General features: G+C 26.6%; 1 protein-coding gene across 1 annotated transcript in view; it reads right to left on the bottom strand.

Moving 5' to 3' along the window:
* The window catches only part of PNPase (polyribonucleotide nucleotidyltransferase 1), a 41,716-nt gene extending 18,311 nt beyond the window's left edge, over positions 1-23,405 (bottom strand). The window contains exons 1-14 of the mRNA XM_043055759.3: positions 22,979-23,405; positions 21,068-21,209; positions 19,823-19,928; positions 18,869-18,918; positions 17,376-17,439; positions 14,747-14,908; positions 11,471-11,657; positions 11,339-11,390; positions 7,701-7,758; positions 4,148-4,244; positions 3,970-4,072; positions 3,065-3,135; positions 2,516-2,549; positions 1,008-1,164 (exon numbers count right to left, since the gene is read on the bottom strand). Coding sequence (XP_042911693.2) covers positions 1,008-1,164; positions 2,516-2,549; positions 3,065-3,135; positions 3,970-4,072; positions 4,148-4,244; positions 7,701-7,758; positions 11,339-11,390; positions 11,471-11,657; positions 14,747-14,908; positions 17,376-17,439; positions 18,869-18,918; positions 19,823-19,928; positions 21,068-21,209; positions 22,979-23,103 — 1,408 coding nt within the window. The 5' untranslated portion in view covers positions 23,104-23,405. The remainder of the gene's footprint in view (positions 1-1,007; positions 1,165-2,515; positions 2,550-3,064; positions 3,136-3,969; positions 4,073-4,147; positions 4,245-7,700; positions 7,759-11,338; positions 11,391-11,470; positions 11,658-14,746; positions 14,909-17,375; positions 17,440-18,868; positions 18,919-19,822; positions 19,929-21,067; positions 21,210-22,978) is intronic.
* Between the last annotated feature and the right edge of the window lie 394 nt (positions 23,406-23,799).

The raw sequence follows: 23,799 nt of genomic DNA, 5'->3' as shown, positions 1-23,799 counted from the left end.
CCAAATACTATTCACTACAAATTTAAGAAAAATATTTTTAGATTTTTCCTCGGCGGGGGAGGGGGGCAGTATAAAAGAACTACCTTAAATACTTATATCTTACACAGTTTTTAAAAGAGGTTTTTTCTAAATTTTTGAAAGTAATTTTGAAATTAATTTTAAATTGCTCCAGAACTATTGTTCTATTCCATTGAATATTTATAAAGCTATAGGAAAAAACATAAGGCAGAAAATTTAGTTTTTCATAAAATTGTCCATATTTCCATAAATATTTACTCTAGGTTTACGAAATCATTTGCAGTTACTTCAAAACAACTAAAATAGATACAAGTTACAAGTTTATTGCTTGATTTTCTGGCAATAGGGTGTACAAAAATACTTGTTTTCTTTCACAATTTATTGTCGGTCTCCCAAACCTCTGAAGGCATTAAATATTATTGCAAAGTACGAAAAACATGAGTTAAACATCTCTTAACTTATAAATTAATCATTTAAGTATTTCTTGAGAAATTTAAAAACATGTCAAAAACTCAAAGTGTCTATTCCATTATGGTAGGGTCGTGTATATATACATATATTATGATTATTAATATTTGCTATAATATGAAAATAATATATATTCCAATCAGTTATAAATAATAAAGTACTATATCTGTAAATAAATAAACAAGGGTTAATAGTATTTACCAGGTTTTTCCCCATAAAAATTGGTTTTTCCCTGGCAAATAACTAACCCCGCCTATAGTCAATAATTAAAAAAAAATTTATATTATAATCCTAATTAAAAACCGTGTTTAAAAAGTAGATAAATTGTTTTAAAAAAATATAGTCTTATCAAAATAAAAAGGAGAAGAGGATAACCCTAAGTACAATTAAATAAAATCATAAAAAATAAAACTTACACAAATTGAAATCTCAATCCGATTTAATCATTTTAAAATTATTATTTTTCTCTCATTCTATTTTTAGAGTTTTGGATATAAATTTCAAAAAGAATACATAAATACCATTAGATGCTAAGACTTCAGAGGTTAACCTTATGGTAAAAGGAAATCCTACTGGAATGACAGGTTTCAGACTTTTTTCTGCTAAAGCACCATGACCAATTTCTCTTCTACCAAATTTGCCTACACGTCCAATTTCATTTGTAGCATAAGGTGGAAACTAAAAAAAGAGAACAATTAACACTTTAAACAAGATTTGGAACAAATTCTAAATAAATAATCAGTATTTGATCACCTATCTCAGAATTTGAACATGCAAAATGTTTAATTACTTGTTAATAATTAGGTACATAGCAGTTAAAACAATTTAAAAGAAATAAATATGAACACTATTCAATACATCTATGTTTTCAATATTTTATAATTTTTTAATTAACATGTAACATAATTGAAAACATTAATAATGTCAAATTTATTAAGGTTTTCTATACATGTATGAAATAAATTATGTTTTAAATTATAATAATTATGTTTACTATTAAAAATATCTAATTTATTTAGTATTAATGAAATATTTATCGGCTCCTATGAGAGTTAAAAATATTTATAAGACTCCTTGGAATTTGAATTTATATATTTCGAATTGTGAAACAATTACTTTTTTTCTAAAACAAATTTCTTAAAATTTTTTTTAATAAAAACAACGAATTTTTTATTTTAATATGCCACTATAAAAGAAATACTTTTTATTAGATTATCTTGCAGATATTTAGATCTCTCTCATTCTGATGAAAACTCAGCTGTTGAGGGGAAAGATTAAACATGTTTTATAATCCCTTTATTTAATTTTTACAAATAAACTGAGGATTATATTCAACAATATCTTTAGATACATGTGGAATACAATCAGATACGTATCTCTCAGCAGATACATGTAAAATATAAGGCTGTAACCCACTCAAAATTTGAGAAATAAAGTGTACAAAAGTTTACATTTTCTATTAAGTTTTTGACAAAATTCAGAATAATACAATTCTGCAATTAGCAATTTTAGAAAGGTAAATAAAGTTATCGGTTTTTCGACTTTTGATAAATATCTTTGTTTTTGTGTCATTTACTAATGCAAATTTTTAGCAACATCCAAATCAGTTTAAACTGTAAAAAAAAAAAAAAATTCAAAGTAGACAAATTTGTTGTTTTAAATTATTGTCAAAAAACAGTAATCATATAATTTATAGTTTTTAAGAAAATTACATCGAAGATCACAACCCCCTTTGTTTTACACCCTTTTTGAAAGGTTGATTGAAACTATATCATTAATTAACAACAAGAAAACAAACTATACAATGGCGAGAATAGAGGTCTCTGAAGTATATCACCCAGCCCTATTTGCAAAGTATGCAAACCAACTCTGATATCTACCAGGTAATTTTTAAGTAGATTGTCACGCTACAATTAATGCAGAAACTAGAGTTTAGGCTGACATAACAACTAGCATGCTTAAAGAGTTGACATATTTAAGCTAACATAAAGTAAGAAAAAAATATTAATCAAAATAAATGAAATATTACCTCATAATGAAGAAAGAAATTTTTGTCTTCATCACTAAAACAAGAAAATATATTGTTTTTTATTTATTATTATTTATTTCTAGGAAACTACTTAAAACGTAAGGGCCTTCGACAAATTATGTCACACTTGGGGAAGGAAAGAGTTCTTAAAATTGTGACAGTTTGTGACAAGGAGAAGGTGTAACATCACTCATTGGGTTAAAACTATGACATTTAAAATCAGCAAATTATAAAGATTTATATAACTAGTTTACATATTTTTTTTTCAAATATTCCAAGAATATAAGAGCACATCTAACCGTTATTTCACCAAAATCATTAAAAAATTTTGCTAAAGTTTAAAAATAAAATTTGAAGTCAGATTTATAACAGGTATTTTATTTCTGAGCTGCTAGTATATGCTTTAACAATATAGTGTGACTTTTGACAAGGGGGATGGAGGGTAAAGTAACGAAGGAGAAAGTCAAAAATATTTAAAAAGTGTGACATAATTTATGTAGAGCTCTATGCATGTTACTGTAACTTTGAAGAATAATTGAAATGATTTACCCAGGAATTTCATAAACTGGATCATTACGCAGTGCAGCTTCTTCTGAATCGAGAGTTACCGAACAAAGTACCTATTAAAAAAAATCACAATCAAAGCAATGTCTGATCACATCTAAAGAAAAAGAAAATATTTGAAACTTAAGTAACTTTATTCCAAATTGTTGCTAGCAAGATGCTCAAAATTATTATCGTGTTAAGTGCAACTTTCTATTGAATGTTAAATGTAATAAACTTTTTGTAGCGGGCAATTTGGAACAAAACACTTTATTCAAAGATGAATTTTCATAAAATTCATAAATTAATAATTAAAAAAAGAGCATTCATTAACATTAGCACCTAGTCATTTTATTTAAGGTATGTTGGATTATGCCTGTTTTCAAAATCTGTATTTTAAGATACATTTTTGTTAAATTAAAAAAGAAAATCAATAATTAACAAGTAATATAAATGTCAATTCCTACTTAAGGTCAACAAAGAAAAATTTTATTTTAGTTACTTTTATTAAATAATTAAAAAATTTTCCCTCCCATAAAACTAAAATTGATTCATTAAATTTAATGAATGAATTAATATTTGAAAAAACCTGTAATTAACATCGTGTGTCATCATCCACTACAGGTTCAAAAAGAAATGTATTTGAAGTTGAGTGGATAAATAAAAAGTATTTTATTAACAATTTGAACAAGATATAGGGAGAGTGATAGAAGGAATTGGAAAAAGAGATTCATCTACATCATAACCTATGATCACCTAGTGGTTTTAATTGAGGCATGTTTGATTATCCAACCTAAATATTTTTATTTTCCGTATTTTTAGATAAAGGATCAAAAGATAAATTTTTGTAAAAGATGTACTGATTAAAAAAAAAAAAGAATGAGCATTTATAAAGAAAGAACAGAGATTACTTGAGTTTGACCTCTCTCAAAAAGAGCGCTTCCATGTAAGGGCTTAAATGTGTCCACTTCGCACGATATGGGTCGCAAATCAGTCGTCGTTCTTCCATCACACCTGAAATAATCATTAAAAAAAATTATTATAAAAGTCAATTTCCTTGTTGTCAATGAATGGCAACAAAACACATACCTTATGCCTGTTTCTAAAACAAGGTTCCTAAATGTATTTTTATAAACAGAATTTATGGCTTGATATAAGATACTTGAATCACAGTCAGTATAGCTTTCTGCAAATAAAGGAATCAAGATTAAAAGTTGGCACTTTCTCACTTCCATACCTGCCAACATTGGAGAAATAAAATAATAGAGATTTTATTGGCGATATTTTTTAGGCTACGAGTAAAGTTTTGATACATCATGCATTATCTCGTAAGTCAAAAAGGGAAATTCAAAATTGGAAATAATATAAGCACTACCACTTAGCGAAGTAAACAATAAGTATATAAATCTTAATCTAAAGAAGATAACCATTACTTATAATTACTTAATTTAACTTAAACTATAAACACTCAACATACTTCATGACACCATCTGTTGAGGAATAAGAGATATTTTAACCACCAGTGAATATTTTATCAAAATAAAAAATTATTTTTTTTAATTTCTTTCACAAATACAAAGAAATTTAAGAATATATGGATAAACAGGAGATAATCGTAAAATACTGGAGTCTTCGTTAAAAAACAGGGGACTTGGCAGGTATGCACTTCTCCTAGGGAGCAACGAAAATCAACTGCTTTTTCAGGTGATTGATATTTTTTTAAACAATTAATAAACAGCTAAATTCACCAGCAAAATGGACCTAAAATAAATATTACAATCTTAAGTTATTACTAATCTTACTACTTATCTAACACCATACTTTCTTTTTCAAATCAAAATAAAAAAAAGAGAAATAAAAGGCTAATATTATGTATAGTTTGTCTACAGTAAGAGCTCCCCCCACCACAATGTCTGAGGCCATCTGCTGCCATGGAAATAAGAATAGTGCATTTCAGGGAGGGTAGATTCTCATCACTCTAGGGCTAACACAATAGACCGAAGAAAAAGTTCCCTTTCTCTCGCCAACCTGAGCCAAAACTTGTCATAATCAATGACCCCCCCCCCTTTAAATAGTTATACCTCGTAACCATAGTCACCACCACGGGTCCAAAAGAATGGCTAGGGGTGTTCTGACTTTAGACAATCTATAAGTATTTTTTCTCTTGGCAATTTTCGACTCCTCTCCATTGCCAGCAAACCTCCTCCTATGCTTACATAAAAAAATCAGAGCTCCCAAGTTTTTCATTTTAACTTTTACAGTACTAATCAAATTTTAGAATTAAATTCAAATAAAAGATATAACTTTTCAAAAAACAAAATGTGTGCTTTCATTCATTTTATAAACTTTGAAGTAGAATTCTAAAGGAATTTTTTGTGTTTTCTTTTAGTGTTAAAAACTGTTGATCTCCAAAATTCTTTGAAGAATTTTTTTTCCAATTTTTTTTGCCACTTGAAGTAAACTTTCATTCCAAATTTAAAAATGTTGCCATATAATTTTTTGGTAATATCTTTGTTAAATTTTTTTAAAAATTTACTTTTATGAAAATAAGGAAATTTTAATGCATTATTTATACTTCTCTCCCTTGTTATACCAAAATCAAACAAATCACAAAACTATCCCATCCACAAGGTTACATTTGAATGGTCATTAAAGTTTGGAACAATTTTAATTAACACAACTGTCTTTTGTATCGGATGCACTTTAATTAATATTTAAAAAGTTATGCATTTTATTTCTTTTGAATATCATTTCAAATTTCTAAAATCTATGAATTTTTGTTTACAGGATTAAAAATTTTTTACAGCAATTTATTGACTAATATCTGTTAGTGGTAAAAGGAATTTTTCTTGAACGAAATAAAAATAAATTTAGAATTTTAAAATACAAAGCTAAATTTTAGTACATGAAATTTTTTTCAGACTACAAAAAGGATAAGAGATACCATCAAACTTTAGTATTATAACAATATATGTAATATAAAAATTTTTATGTTTATTATATTTCTTAATTTATAATGTTGTATAGTTCTAAATATTTAATTCATTTTAGATATAAAAAACTAATTTGAAAACAGAAAGTTCTGAACAAAGTAGACAGAAATTATAAAATGCTTCTAAAGAAGAAAAGATTAAAACTGATCACTATCAACAAGGCTTACTTCTTTATTTATGGGCAATACTTATTTAATGACTCAAGCAAATAATAAATTGAGTAAAAACTTTATTCTTAGGAACTTTTCTTTCAACACTATTCCAATTTTTAGGGAATTTCAGAATATTTTAGAAAATTTCTAAGATTAAGAGAAACATGAAAAATCCAATAATCTATAAGAAAATTCAGTTGTATAGGCCCAGTGAGAATTGTAATTTATACGAGCTTTAAGCTAAAGAAAATACTATTAAATTATGTAGAAACAAAGATATTATTTTTTAAAAATATAACTGATGAATAATAAAGGTTCAAGATCTAAATTAGAACAAAAAGAGTAGTGTAAGCATTGTAAAGTGCCATTTAAAAAATAATAAGTATTTCATGTTACATAGGAAAAATATTCTTAACTTTCTCCTTCAATATTTAAACTGTATGAAAACTCATATTTCATAAAATATGCGACTATTCGGTCTGTTGTGTAGGCCGAACAACAAACGAGCTGCTGGATAGAACAAAGTTTCACTTTCCCATACATGTAAAAAATAAGTGTTCCACATTTTAACACAAATGATTGTGTAACATAAATGATGACATGTGAAAATTTATGACTGAACAAGTTATATAAACAAAAAAATTACATTAAATTCCTACTTAGGTCAACAAAGAAGAATTACTTTTGTTAAATAATTAAAAAATTTTCTCCCATATAAAAGTAAAATTAATTAATTAAATTTAATGAATGAATTGATAGTTGAAAAAAATGTACTAACATCACCACTACTAGTTTAAGAAAATGTATTTGAACTAGAGTGAATGAATAAAAAGTATTTTATTCAAGATTGAACATTTGAAGAAGATATAGGGTGAACTAATAGTAGGGATTGAAAAAAGATGATTGCTTTAGGATTCTTTATTTTTGCCTTCAACAACAAAAAGTTTTACAAATGGACAATTCTTTGTACCAACACGGATAGTATTAAAGCCATCTAGTCACTTAACCCAATGTATTTGCAAGTAAAAAGCAAATAATTTTAAATCTAGAGTTTTTAAATCCATGACTTCTATTAAACACTTTTCATGACTCATGTGGGTAAATACTTTATGACTCAATAAAGTCGAAAGAAGATCCAAACGAGTATAACTTACTTTCTTAAAAACAATATTGTTTTATCTGAGCAATGTTTTGCACACTTTTTTAATAAGCCAATTTTAACAAATTCAGTAAAAAAGGAATAAACTATTACACTCAATAGCAATAACAAACATACAAATTAGAAAATGGATTTAAAAATATTTAATGCCTCTTAAGGTCAATTCTAGGGAATATGTTAATTTAATTTCAAAGAAACAAAAGTATCAACATCATTTCTTGCACTATCAAATTACAATACATATAGATAAATTGAAATAAAAAAACATTTCAAAGATTAAACAAAAGTGTTATCCACGACTTTTCAGGTGTGTACAGGCATTGAAAATAAAATCTTACCTTTTAATTTTTCTAATGTTTCTTGTATCACAGCATCAACAGCCATCCCTCTCCTCATCTAAAATAATAAAAAATTCATTATTAATATTTCTACATTTCTTGAACTAAAAATGTGTTATAATGTGTTATAAGTATACTAATAATAAAAAATTATACGGTATGAGTGCACTAAATATACTATAATTCTATGAGTATAAAAATAAAGAATCTGAAATATTAAGACATTATTGAATTATAGTATTAATTATTTGAACTTAAAAATAATCACATGAAATTTATTTGCATTCCGAGATTTGAAGTTTATTGATCAGTTGTTGGAAAAGTAATTCAGACATTTTTAAATCTGAAGTAGTTTTTAAAAGACCTTCTGAAAAATAATAAATTACTCTTTACATATAAATTTTTTATAAAGGAAAAATAAGTCATTTCTGTTTTTCAAATTCTAAAAACATTCTTTAACATTAAATTTTTTTTAAGTATTAATAACTAATTTATTAAATATAATACATAATGGAAAATCAAATCATAATTAATAATCATAAAAAAAAAATCTTTATCATGAATTTTGTCACAAGAATTTAAAAGTAGCAAAAATCCTCCCACTCAAACCGTTTCAAATGCGATTCTTGAAATTTATTATTAATCATAATAGTTGAAATGAAATTATTTAATATGAAAAAAGTGCAAAATTTTCTTGATTAAACTACACTGTGCATAGCCAAATCTTTCAACAAAAAATAAACACCTTTTAAGTACTTTTTAAGAACTCAAAAAATATTTTTAAGCACTCTATACATTTACAAAATGCAAAATAATTTTCAAAGACTTTACACGATCATGATAAAATAACTAGTTTCTGATGTATAAAGAACTCTTTTTCTTGATTATGTTAGCCATTATAAAATGATCAAGACATTTTTCGGTTCGATATCAGAGGGTTAAAAATGAAGCCTAATATTGAGAATATCCTGAAAAATGCAAGATATCCTGCAAATGGAGGGTAGAAATGCAGCAGAGTGCAATAATCTCACCGAACTGAGCTCACCAGACGCACATGCGAACTTGCAAGTATTTTATTAAACATGTAAAATGATTGGTGCCTGCATGTGCTATGGACAGAAATGGATAGTGGTTGAATGAATTGCAAAAAGTTGAATAGAACAATGTGAAAAGTATGTTTTTGCATAATATGTGGTGAAATCTGCATGGTAAAGAACAAAAATCTCATTTATGGTCCCCAGTTTAATTGCATAAGGATAAGGAAAATTTGTTTATCAAAGAAATGTATTGAATAATTTCCGTTTTTGAGTTAAGATGATAAAAGTACAGAACAGGGTCGTTTCAATGTGGACTACCTATCCATGCAGACATTGGAGGTTAGTTTATCAACTGTTGTTAACAATTACAGTGTAAAACAGGTTTTTTTTTTTTTTTGTTACCTTTCTTTGACACACACACTTCAGTGGAAGCTAACAATTAGAGAAATGTGAGATAAAACAGCCTAGCAATGATTTATTTTCACATAAAATTAAATGGTACTTATATTTTGATGCTCTACTTATTGCTCATTAAAATGAATTTATTTCCTAAAAACATTTTACTATGTCTTACATTTACACACAAAACGTTGTAAAAATATAGCATTTAAGATTGACTATTGCCCCGATCCTTATAATTAAATAACCCACCTATTTGATTGACCTGAACTAAGGTTATTCCGTGAAGCGGGACTGACTATTTTAACTGGGGAAAAGCTGATTGTTCTAACTAAATCTTTAAACGAGAGGAACATTGAGACTGTTTAAATAGGAGTTGAGAACCTAGAAATAAAGAAAGAACTTCATGGAAAAAAGAATTTTTAATTTTTTTTCATTAAAACAAATGCAAAGAATCAGTCTAATTTTTAGGAAATTTAACTTCATAATAAAAAGTAAATGAAATATCCATAATTAAAACTCATTATAAGACGACTCATTATAAACGATTACCCATCTCTATTAAGGACAAAAGCAAGTAGTTTCAGGCATTAAATATATTTTTCATGGTTTTAGAACAATACAAATGTTGAAACCGTTAAATATATGTCATTTCTTATTAAAAAAAATATTTTTTAAAAAAATAGTGGCAAATTAAACATGAAAACCCATTACAATTTTTAGCATGAATAAAAAAGGTTTCTAAAATTAAAATCTGAAAAACGTCATTTAACTGTCAATGCATTTGTAGCATAGTTTAAAAATGCTTTTACACTAATTTTAAATCTTGACAGAACTTTCAATCTGAAACAAGTTAATTAAAGTGCACAGAAACAAGAGCATTGAAAATAAATTTAAAAAATTAAAATGAGTAATTTCTAAGAAATAATTCTCCTACTAGTGCGTGTGATGAATTAAATAACAATAAATAAAATCAATAAACAATACAGTAATGGCAGATTTTCTATTGATTCATAAAATATGAAATAGAGGTGACAAAATACTGCCAGTCATTGAAAATTCTCCATATTCAATTTTTACGATTGTAAACGTTTACATTTAATTATTATATGAATAACTAGAGTAAATGAGTGTAATATTTGTAAAAAATTATAAATATCTTTAAAAACAATTTATAGAACGAATAGTTCTCAAACATTTACTCTCAACGATTTATTCCAAATGTAATTTTTCCGTTTTTTCAAATTTTTCCAAACACTTTAAAACAATATATGAATAGTAAGAACAAAATGTTTGACAAGATATAAATATTGAATTGTTTAAAACACCAATGTAGGAATATGTTCTCTAAAGATTGATAACTCAATCATTTCAGAGTTAGGATTGATCTTGGATGAACATAAACAAAACATGCATCTCTAAAAACATTTTTTATTAATACTGAAATCATTTAGTTGTTATGCTTCAAACCCAATTAAAATCAGCCACCTGATATTATCACAAATGTGCATTTTTTTTTCCTCATGAAAAGGCTTTTCTCATTAATACAAAACTATTAAACGACACTGAAAATCTTATTATAAGCTTTTTATAGTAATAATTATGGAAGTCAACTGGTGTTATTGATTAATATACTTTTTAGTGTTTGAAATATAGAACAAACTAATCACTATGTTCTATACATTTGAATTTCATAAGATTTAAGTATACAATATCTTTTTGAAAATGATTAAAATTAAACAAAATTTTCTTTTAGTTTCTCTAAAGTATGAACTCCCCTAGCCATTCCTCTGGACCCTTGGTGGTGACAATGGTAACGAGATATAACTATTTCAGGTAGGGGTGTGGGGTCATTGTTTAGGACAGGTTTTGGCTGAGGTCAGCAAAAGAAAGAGAATCTTTTTCTTCAGTCTATTGCGCTAGCCCTAGAGGGAAGAGAAGCTACCCTCCTTGAAATACACAATTCTTGTTTCCGTAGCCACAGACGGCCTAAGACTTTGCGGCAGGGGAAGTTCTTACCATAGACAAACTTAAAAATACAAAATCAGAGTTCAGTGGTTAAGTAGTTAAACAACAGTTCTTGTATATGTTCTTGTTTCTGTTGCATGTTCCTGTACTTAAGTTCATATAATTTTAGTAAACCAAATGTGTTGCAGTTAAACAAAATTTTATTACTTTGTTAAGGCAAAGTAGAAAACTTACTTTGTCTAAAGTAAAATCTCGAAAAATGTCTGAAAATTTTGCTTCACAGAGTCTGTAAAAATCATAAAGTTAGTCTATTTGTAATTATTATCATTCATAATCAACAATCAATATTAAAAGAATATATCTTACAAAGTTGCAGATTCTATCATATCTGATGAAGCCAGTGATGGCTTGCCAACAGGCCTTTTACATTTACCAAATTGTTGTTGAAGGTTAAGAATACCCTTTATTATTAACTGAGCTTCACTGACTCCAGCTTTAATGGCTTCCATAAACTGTTTTATTAAAACATGGTTAGCCGATCCTTCCAGCATAACTAGAAATAAACATCAATCAATCAATATTTGTGAAAATATAGCTTTGAGAAGAAGAATACCTTATCATGTTTTTTTTCCTTCAATATTTAAGAAATTTATTTTTGAGTTATTTAAATGTCATAAATATAATTCTAAATTTCTATTTAAAACATATATTTGTCTTTCACAGACTGAGTTAGTGAAGTGATTCAAAACTTATTAGGTTTCATTTTATTGCTAAAACATAGATTATAAAGTGATAAATAATTATGAGATGAGAACCATCTTTATATTGATAAAAAAGCGGGTAATTTCAGATTTCTTATCTGAAACAAATTTTTCATTCTCAGGTGTGTTCTTTTTCAATGAATGATCAGTGATATTGTCTGCCTATTTTAAACATATTTTCCATTGCATACCTGCCAACATTGGAAAAATAATATGACAGAGATTTTACTAGTAGTTTACGAGCAAAGTTTCGATACATCATGCATAATCACGCAAGTCAAACAGAGATATTCAAAATTGGAAATATAAACACTTACATGTAACGAGGTAAAAAATATGTATACAAATCTAAATCTAAAGAAGATTTTTTAAACCATTATTTATAATTACTTAAGCCATTAACACTCAACATACAGCAGTACTGGAAATATCACTATCAGTTGAGGAATAAAGAAGTATTTTTGGCCATCAGTGGATATTTTATCGACAATTTATTTATTTATTTTTTAAATTTCTTCAACAAATGTGGAGAAATTTGAAAATATCCGGGTAAAAGCAGAAAGTCCTAAAATAGAGTCTTTGTTAAAAAACAGGAGACTAGGCAGGCATGCCATTGTATTTTAATTTCCTATTTTTTCCTTTTTTAAAACATTTAAAGGTACATTTTATGTACTGTATAAAAACAATAAAAAGTTAAAATACAAATTATAAAATTGTATGTTTGGTACATGAAAATATCCTATGTGTGCCATGAAACTCTTTTGAAATCCCCCTACCCCCAAGGAGGCAAACGTTCCATGATTTTTTTTAAGGGGGTACAAAGTAATATGTTCAAAAAATGAATCATTCTTGCATTTTTTGATAGTTTATCTTTTTAAGATTACTGTATCAAAATATTGAATTGATTTTCATAAAAATGTAAGAGTTAAAGCATAATATATCTAGTGTGGCGAACAACAAAGTGATTTATATAAACAAGTGAACACTGAGTTCATTAATGGATTTGCTCACTCTTAACAAAACATTTCAGTAAAATATTATCATTTCAACTTTTCTATTGACATAAATTGTTCAAAAAGAATTAATGATACCTTCAATATAAATAACTGAAATTGTAATTTCTTTAGCTGTACTAATTTTTAGTGAAAGATGCAGAGAGTTATTGTCAGTTCTTGAACAATTAGAATAAAATTTTAACTTAGCAGTCAAAGAATATGCTCAAAATGTAGATGACCGCAGACTGCTTCTCTCTCTCTCTCAAAAAAAAAAAAAAAAAAAAAAAAAGAGAGACAAAATAAAGACTAGCATTCCAGACTTGAAAAAGCACCTTATGAATCTGGCCTCAATACATTATAGTTAATTGCAAAAATTTATATATTTATGCAGATTACTGATTTACTCAAAACTATGTTTCTCTATAACTAACTGCATATCTAGTGCGTAAAATTTTTACCTAATTTAATTCAAATTCTGACACAATGTTCGCAATAAATAAAGTTTTGTTTTATTGTTTATTTTTTTCAAAACATTACCATTTTATGAAGAAAAAAAATTTTTTTTTAAAAATCCTATGAGCAACAAAAACTACATTTGTATAGTTTAAAAAAAAATCAAAACAAAATCAAATTTGGATGATTCTTTTTCAACTTATGAGTACAGCAAATTACAAATAATTATTAAAAAAATATGTTATAAACATTGTATTAAAAAAGAGCTAATTTTTAAAATGTTTGTATGGGTAACATGATAGAATGAAAATTAAAATGTGTACGATAAGATTATAAAAATGTATTTCTTATTGCAATTTTATTACTAATGTTTCAAAATTCATTACAAAAATCCTCCTTTTTCTTGCAGACTTCTATGCTGTTGTTTCCCTTCAAGGGAAAATTTCCTATTCTTACAGTCAATGCATCGAAATTGATGGCTTAATTATAAAATAAATATAAAAATTAATATCTGCTTGCATCAAAGGAGATTAAACAGTTTTTTATGTCATAACAGGATAATTTCTTTTTAATATTATATATACTTTAGGAGTTAAAAATATATTTACAACAATAAAAAATATGTTTTTAAAATTATGTTTTAAAACCAGCAAAAGGAAAATTTATCATAACCATCTGTTTTTTGTGGGGAAAAAAACTATTCAATAGCTACTTTTTAAGATCTATAATACGTTTAAAAAAATGCAACAAAAGTTCACTTTGATTGTTTGCATTCTGATAAATTAAAAAAAAAAATTTCTCATAATGTCATATTACAAAAATCACCAAAAATAATTTATAACACAACTAATGCTCATCAAAACTTATTAACAAAGCATTACAGTTACAATAAACTTTAAAACTAGGAAAATCAATAAAAGCTTGAAACAATTACATATTAAAATACTATGAAAAATTTTAAACTACTGATTCCTTAAAAAAATTATGTGTTAGATCAATGATTGATGTTAGATCAATGTTAGATCAATGAAAAAAAAGTTGAGTTTACTTTAGATTTTAATCAAGCTAATTAAATGATTAGTTGATTTTAATCAAGCTGATTAAAATCAACGAATTCCGCTCATAACAATCACTATGAAAGTAAGAAAATCAAGGGGAAAAAACAGTAATTTGACAAACTAAAAATAAAAATGATAAATATTTCAGAAAAAGCTAAATTAAAAAAACATGAATTAAAATCTGAATTGAAAATACATTTCCAGTCTAAAATAAATAAATCAATTTAGTAAAGCAAAAATACCACTTTAACAACTAAAGTCTCTAAAATTTAAAGGGGGAAAAAAACACTTAAAAGTGCCTTAACTGTTTTATGACAAGGATGTAATATAACTCTTTTAAAACCATGAATGCTAGTATTCCTATTTTCAACCTACCAACATTATTTTCTTGAGTTGCAGTAATTATAAGATTTAGAGAGCTTTTAGCTAAATCTTGCCTCGTGGGATTAATTATAATTTTATCATTTATGAGTCCTACACGAACAGCTCCAACTGGACCATTCCAAGGAATATCAGAAAGACTTAATGCTGCAGATGCTAAAAATTAAACAAACCAACATTTAAATACATTTAACAGTTTTACATTCAATAGCAATGTCATCTACTCAGTATTCAACAGTTTAAATAGATAGTATTCTATCATTGACACATCAAAACAATAACAACATTACTAAGTTGGCAATAACTATTTCCCACATTACTGAATTAATGACAGTAGTATTTAGTGCCTGTTTTTTTTGTAATTTAAATTATAAAATTATATTTTTATAGCATTAGCCACCTAATTATTCAAACAGGGCGCATAGTCAGATTTTTCAACAAAAGATAAGCACCATTTAAGTACTTATTAACCACTCAAAAAAAATATTTTTAATCACTTTCCAAAAACATAATTAGGATCTGTGCAGTAATAAAAATTATTTTTTTCTATCGTTTAAAGTTCTTAATTTATAAACATAAAATTTAGAAACATTTTCAGAAACTTTGCATAATCATGATAAAATAACTAGTTTCTGACAGGGTTTGTTGATTCAAATCAGCTTGATTTAAATCACAATTTAAATCATGATTTAAATCGAATGACTTTTATAAAAAAACATTTGATTTAAATCGATTCCTTTTATAAATAGATAGTACAGTACAATCTAAACTGCGCAATTGCTTAGAAAATGAGAAAGCTGGAAAATTTTTGTTTCTTTTTATACAGTTTAGCAACAAATAACAAACTATTGTATTTATGTTATTAATTTCAAATCTCAGAATGAAAATGTCTATATCATTAAATTAAATAACCCATAATTAGAATTGTGCTGTCTCTTTTATCAATAAGTATTTTTTTCTTCAGAATATGTTTAAAGTATCTTTGACATTATCAGATTTTCTATAAAGAAATTTTGTGAAAAAAAATTCCAATGAGTACATAGATTTTTTTAAAAGTTTTTTAGCTTAACTTACCTATTTCGATATAGGATTAAAAAGGAATATTTTAATATAAAAATATATAGATTAAATATTTATTTATTTTTTGATGAATGACTACATTTATAAACACAATCTGTTACATTTATTTTGTCATTTTAGGAATCAAGAGGAAAAAAAAAAGAAATCACAATTTTAAATTAAAATTATGATTTGCTAATTGAAACTTTGTTTTAATAGTTAAAGTATTCATTATTTCAACTAATGCCTTAGTCTTATATTTAAAATAAATTAAATAGCATTTATATGTGCTATTAGAGTTACAATTTTTAAAAATAATTATTTTTCAAATTTTTTTACAAGACTCATTTTTTAGTAAAAATATTGTTACATGTACATAAATATCATTTTTTTTATGTTAAGAAAAAGCTTGATATTGCTTATATTTTGCAAATACACATTTTTTTAATGAATACCTAAGAATAGATAAAAGAATTTTACTTCAAAATTTATGAGAACAAATTGTAAGTTTACAAAATATCAAAGGGGATAGCTATGATGAATTACAGTAATTTTGTCAATAAATTTTCATTTTTCTGATCTACAAAATACATAGACATGCATGCATGCATGCATATATATATATATATATATATATATATATATATATATATATATATATATATATATATATATATATATATATATATATATATATATATATATACAGTGGAGCATCGTTTATACGACGCCGATGGGACCACCGAAAAACGTCGTATAAACGATAACGTCGTATAATCGATTTTTACTTCTAAAACTGAAACTAACTCTGTTTTCAATTAATTTTAATGTTTAACGTGTTAATTTACATAAATTTCTAAATTAGACAAAGCAAAACAAACAAATAGCCAAAGGAGAAAAATTGCAGTGAGCCATTTGAATGTATGTTAACTTTAATTATATTTTCTAGCTATTATTCTCTACAATGCTTTGAATAGCGAGTTGAAGTTACTGCTTTCTATGATGCAATTTTAAATTTCTAATCTCGGCCAAATCTAATGGCTGAAGCACACTTGTGCAATTTGCAGGAAAAAAGAGAGCTTTTACATTTTCCAAAATAATTAGTATCGATGGGTGCGCTGGACATTGGTCGATGAATAGAGCAATTTTTCGTTTTTTCCTCTTCATAACATTGTCTAGTTTTTTCAGTCATCTAGTAAAAATTACGGTCGTCATCCAAGCATTCTTGTTGACACCCTTTTCTGCATCATTCATGTTGGCAAATTCCGCCCTTTTTTAAAATACACAAGAAAAAATAAAAAATTAAATAAAGAACAAAATCTAAAAATCGACGTATAACCGATTCTGTGCGTCGTATAAACGATATATTTTTACATTAAAATGAATAGGAATGATTTGGGACCACACTAAAACGTCGTATAAATGTAAACGTCGTATAAGTGATCGTCGTATAAACGATGCTCCACTGTATATATATATATATATATATATATATATATTCATCATCTACAGCATCAAAGTAATGACAGTAATAATTCAACTAAGAGATGAATTTATAATATACCTGCATTAATGCTCAAAATATCAGGATCATTGATACAATCTAATGCTAATAGATTACATGATATCTGTAAAAAAAAAATTTAAAAAATTACTGAACATGAAAAAGAAAGTAAAATAATCACAAAATATTTTTTTTAAAAATCAGCTGACTACTTAGATTTTTAAAATAAAAGTGAAGAAAATAAAAGACAGTCATAGGGTACATTGTTTAAAAAAAAAAATTAAGAATTCCAAATTTTTAAAAGGCTGATATCTGGCCTGTCAACCATTAAATTTAAAACATTGATAAAAACAACTTACAAAACATTATCAAGAATAAGTAATAAAATTTGCAAACATTTTATACACTTTAAAACATTTTTCTTCTTTTCACTTGGATATATTTAATGCTTTTATTAATTTTTTTATAATATTTCTTACATTTAAAAACTCTTATTTATTTATTTTCAATAAACATGCAAAAATTTGAATCATTTAGACAAGTTGGATAAAAAAAAATTTTATTACTAAATACAACTCAGTATAATATTGCTTAATCAATATAATAAATCCAATTATATAGGCAATCAGTAAAATAATATAAATTACTAATGCTATAAATCCTATAGTTTTAAAAGTATAGATTTCATCTATTAATTTTTTTAAAAGGAGAGTTTAACGAAGGAAATAAGAGAAAAAATTTAAATTGCAAAAGGAAATTGCTTATTTATTTATTTTTTGCCTATGCTCCACTTGAAATAATGTATCAAAGGAACTTAGTGAAAGTTTCATAAAATATTTTTCCTAATATTTATATTAATTCATTAATTGGGACATACATGAAACATTTTCTCTTGAATATATATAAACTGCAATTCATAGAAGAGAAAAAAAAAGCACTTGATGCTTAATGAAATGTATAAATGTAATAATTTTTTGTAATTTTTTTAAAAAGAGCTTTTCCTTTTCACATACATGACATTGTCTCTGATTTTCAAAAAAAAAAAAATTTACTTACTTTACATTCAATGCATTACTAAAGAAGTTTCAATTACATATGGGATTTTTTTTTAAAAATTGATTTTATAATTCGTGTTTACCAATATTCAAATACCTTGAATTTGTATCTATCAACTTATTAGTCATAACAAATAAGCTTAACAGTACGGGTGGAGAAAAAAAATAAGTGTCCGAAAATCCAGGATGGCCACAAACACTCAGAAAAAAAAAATTTGGCTGACTTTTCACTGATTCAAAATATAAAATTTTATAAGGCATTCAAAATAAATCATTTTCCTTGACTTTTTGGAAATTTTAATTAAGCCCTGCCATTCATCTTTTCTTATCTGAATCCTTTTTAAGACGGCTGCACTCTGTAACAATAAGTTACTGATCTAGCGCAAAGCTTTTCTCAAAGAATTTGACTGTAATCATTTCATTTTGCAAGTTTTGTTTTGGGGTTTGCAGTGAAAATGTAATTTGTACAAATAAACTAGAAAAGAAAGAAAGAATCACCTGTGTTTCAAGAGAAAATCCTTTAGGGAAAAGTGGCCGGATAGATCTGTCTAAAAAATAAAAATGTAAGAATTACAATTACAATACAGAATGAGTCCGTTATATTAATAACGTTGTAGCCATTCAAAATAGACGATGATATATTGCCTTCACAAATTTAATGTTAAAATTGCATTAAAGAAAAAATGTGTTTCATGGGGAAAATGGCTGGTTGGATTTGTCTAAAAATAAAATTTTACGTATGGCTATTAAAATACAGTTATAATAGCAATTCATAATAGAAGATGAAATCGTCTTTTTGTGTGTGTTGCTATAAGCAAATACAAAAAATCAATGCTAAAATTGCAATAACCAAAGCTTAAAGATGAAATAAACGTATTTACCTCATTGTCTTTTATTTCGGACCGCTATTTTTTTTATTAAAAATGCAGATCTAGCTCTGACATGACATTTGTATTTTTAATTACAACTCTGTATTAAATAAATTTATTTTATGAAATTAGAAATATTTATGACAAGAACAGTAAAAAAAAAATTGAGCAATTTGAGCTGCACATCACTAATACTCCTCACAATCCTCAGATTCATTCTCCACACGAGAATATGAATTATACTAATGGTTAATATCTATAAATTAATGATTAATATTACTTAATTATATTACAAAAGTTTACAATGAATGCCTTCAATAACTTTTGATTTCATGATAAGATTTTTGCGTCATTCATTCTCACACTTTAAGCTGATCACGTAAAAGAAACATATTAGTTAAACATTTATTTAAAAATTGAAAACAAAAATCTATTTTTATAAAGGTTCAAATAGGTAATTTAATATGCATAATTTTACAACAAAAAAAAATGGTTGAAGAGTTTAAAAGATAATTTATAAAAAGTTCATAACTAAAATAGTAAAAAAAAAATGTTTTAAAAATATTAAAAATAATAATATTACCAATAACTCTACTAGTTAGTATTTCTTTGTCAGTTTCACCAAATTCTCTTCGCTTCCGAGTCATCGGTATACGACCAGCTGCAGCCGCTTTTTGACGAAAATCTACCTATCGAAAAAAATATTAGTTATCATTCAAAACATCGCCTTAACATTAAAAACAAGGAAACATTATCAAGATGTATCACTTAGACTTAATTCTCTTTACGCCAGATGGCGCATGAAAAATAACTGTATTATTACGAAAAAATCAAACTTTGAAGCATAATAACAGAAAGTTTTAGCAAAATAGAATTGGTAGGACTGTTCAGTTAGTCACAAAAATCAAGCATTTGGCAATTACTTTTTAATATTTGAAGTAAAAACTTTAAAAAAAAATTTTAAAAATAAAAATCCTCAAGGATAGTCAAACAAAATTTTTCATTTAATCATAAAATTAAGTAAAAGTTTTATAAAATTTTTTAATAAATTTATTTTTTTTAAAAAAAGCCTAAAAAATATAATTTAATAATTTTTATAAAAAATATAATTTAATAATATTTTTTAAAATAAAATAAGCATTTTTTTTAAAGCTTTCAAAAGCAAATAAAAAAAAATTTCAAAATCTGAAAATCCATAAGAAATTTTCAAATAAAATTTTTCATTTAATCATAAAATTAAATATTAAGCTTAATAAAGATTTTTAATATTTTTTTAAAAAAAATAAGAAGCTTAAACAAATATATTCTAATATTTTTATATCATATTTAAGTGAATTCACTCCTGTAAAAAAATGAAGAAATACATTCAAACATCATTAGGAATTTTTAAAGCATAAGATACATATTTTGAAAAGATTTAATACAAGTGTTTCGTATCAACGTGAATTTTGAGGAATCGCTAAGCTTGTAAAACAAAATTAATAACAATTGCATTTAAATAAAATATTCAAAAAAAAAAATAAAAGCTCATTGATGAAAGTGACAGTTTTAAACAAAAAGACAATTTACAAAACCCACAAAACTTACTATTTGTTAATCTTTTCTTACGCTCAACTTTAAGAATAATCAAATTCACAAAAAAGAAAATAAACACAGTGAAAAAAATAATAATTATTTTTTTAACAGTTTGTAAAAGGAAGTGTTGAAAATAAACTGGGATTAACTATTTAGTCCTATAAATACAAACAAGTGACACAAGTGTGTCAATACAATACGAGTGTGTCTAGTTCAGACAATAGTCTATACAGGCAGTATAAGAAATACTTACTGTAAGCGGAACAAAAGAAGACGGTGAAGATTTTCTGGGGTCACAAACAGCAGTAGCCATAACAGATGTTTCTCCCAACTTTGCAACACAGCAGCCATCCGTTATCTTTGCAATCTTACCAATTGAAAATCTAATTGGCTCTCTAAGATTAAAAAAAAAATAACAATCATACTTTTCATAACAAACGCTATGAAATTGTGAAAGAAACGTCATGAATCAAATGTATTAAAAATAGTGATAGTGCAAATTCGAAACTCCTGCATCGAAACAACATTGTATTAAACATCCATACGAAAAAATCAAAAAAACAAATGACAAAAATTGAATGGAATTGTCAAGAACCAAACGCCTCAAAAAAGTGATAACTGGAGTTCAAAATGCACCTTTCGTAATAACGTATTAAATACATCAGAATTTGAAAAACCATACGGAAACGATTCGAAAAAAATTGTTAATTAAAGACAGAACAAGATTTATTTCCGCCGAAAAAACTATCAGAAAAGTACGTGACCAAAAAATTGGAGCAAATAAGTTTATTTTTTTCCACCCTTTAATATATCGTGGCCCATATTTAATTAGGAATGCTGGAAGGAATTTTTTTATTCATAGGACAAACAGGGCGTCATGAATGAATCCTGTGTTTGTAAACATATATTTTTTAATCAGTTTTTAAAACAGAAATAAAAATGCGTGCCACAATCCTTGTAAATGCCTCTAAAAATATAAAATGAATTATCTCAATTTAAAAGGTGAAAATAGATGGGTTTTTTATATATATATATATATATATGCCCACTTTCTCCCTGTATCCACTTTACCCACCTGACACAACAGCTTGTCTTAAAATTAATACATTTCGGAGGTTTGTTTAGAAGAAATTTGGGTTCATTAACGGACTCTTCACAAAATATCTTTTCATAAAAACGGACCCTTCACAAAATATTTTTACTCAAAAACGGACCCTTCACAAAATGATTTTTCTTTTAATCGGACCTTTCACAAATTTGTTTATCTTCATTATTGTTTTGTTAATCGAATAAACCCTTCCCAGGGCAGAAAACAAGAAAGATGGGTGTAAATGAATTGAGTTTTGTCTTCGGCAGACGATTCTCCCATTATTCGCCCGAAATGAATATTCTGCATTCAGCAGTATAGGCTAAATACCAAATATTTGTATGTTGCATCTCTAATTTAGAAGCAGCAATTGCTGTTTATTATTGAAAGTTTATTTTTCTTTATTATAATTTTACAGTGCCGAGCATAAAAACTCCTTGAAAAAGTTTTTTGCAATAACCGGACCCGATTTGCATAAGTTCATAAAAGCAGGACCCTGGTTGAAAGAATGTGAGTAATTTTTTCACAATTTCACGAAAACCGGACCTTTTGGAAAATGTCTGGACAGACCCCTGCATTTACAACAAAAGCAAGTTTTTTAAAATATCAAAAGAAATCTCATCCTCGGTTTAAGAAGTACTGTTCTCATTATAGTTTATTTTAGACTATTTTAACTGGTTTTTTTTTATCAGTGCAAGTATGCTGATTGAGCTGTTTCCATAAAGGGAATTACATTTTCTATTTATTTAGGGTGTTAAAGTATTTAGTTTTACATTATGAAATCAAACAACTACTTTTACTCACATACTTTTATTTTTTATAGCATTTCTTATTAAATTTTCAGAAAATAACCTAAAACTAAATAAATTTGCATTTTCGTATTTTAGGATTCATATTTCATGGATGTAATCTTCTAACAATGGAAAAAGAAATACTGCGAATTTCTGTTCTTATCTGTTTCTTTCATATATGTTTCTTAAATCAACATTAAGGGCTGTTATAATTCTGGTAGAAATATTGTAATTAAAAATACAAAAGGCATGAAACAACGAAAAGTTCAAAAACTACAGTTCTCACCCTCCAATGTCAACTTGAATCATATCTAATGAAGCATTATTCCATTTACGACGTCGGAAAACATTGTAACTTTTTAGGACTTTATTTCTTACAGCTGGAAATTTTGCAACTAAACAAGAGGCCATCTTAATGATTTTACTAGGCGAAGTTGTGTTTATAATTTTCGGAAAAGAAGGATTACAAATTTAATGCGAACAAATCACTTTGAAAAGTAAACATTAAATAGAAATAAATATGTATTTCGCAGTTTAAATTTTCTAATTTCATCTTCAAATAATATGGTTTTAACTGAATATTTCTGCCCTACATGACTCCTTACAAAAAAAATCTTTTGATGGCTGACGGACTTAAAGATATTAAAATGCACCTATTTGATTGGCTGATACTATCTCTGTGTATCTGCGTAACTAATCCCCTCACTGTCTAAGTCCACACACTCAAAAAATCCAGGTCCCGCAGTGGACTGATCGTTAAGACACGGTACCCAGCAGATCACCGAAGTCAAGCATCACTGGCTATGGTCAGTGTGCGGGTAGGTGACCACTTGGATCAGTCTGTGTAGGGACCGAGGGTGTGCGGTATTGGTCCTCGTTAAACTGTGCTACCGTAAAGTGCTCGACTTCGCGCGCAGGTCGTCGGGCTACCGAAGCGGGAGTGCCATCCCCTCCGCAGAGGATCAAAATTGTGATGGCATGTCTTCGGATCATCCTCCGGGATGTTTCCCAGACCGTCGCCAATAGCCCATTGTGCAGCTCTAGTGCGACGTAAATTAACAACAACAACAACAAAAAATACAGCAGGGCAAGCAAAGGGTCCATCGC

Source organism: Parasteatoda tepidariorum, chromosome 3 (genome assembly GCF_982258835.1).
Source record: "Parasteatoda tepidariorum strain Cologne lab strain chromosome 3, Ptep-v5.0, whole genome shotgun sequence".
Classification (NCBI taxonomy): Eukaryota; Metazoa; Arthropoda; class Arachnida; order Araneae; family Theridiidae; genus Parasteatoda; species Parasteatoda tepidariorum.
The sequence above is the reverse complement of the archived record's forward strand: the minus strand, read 5'-3'. Positions and strand labels throughout refer to the sequence as shown.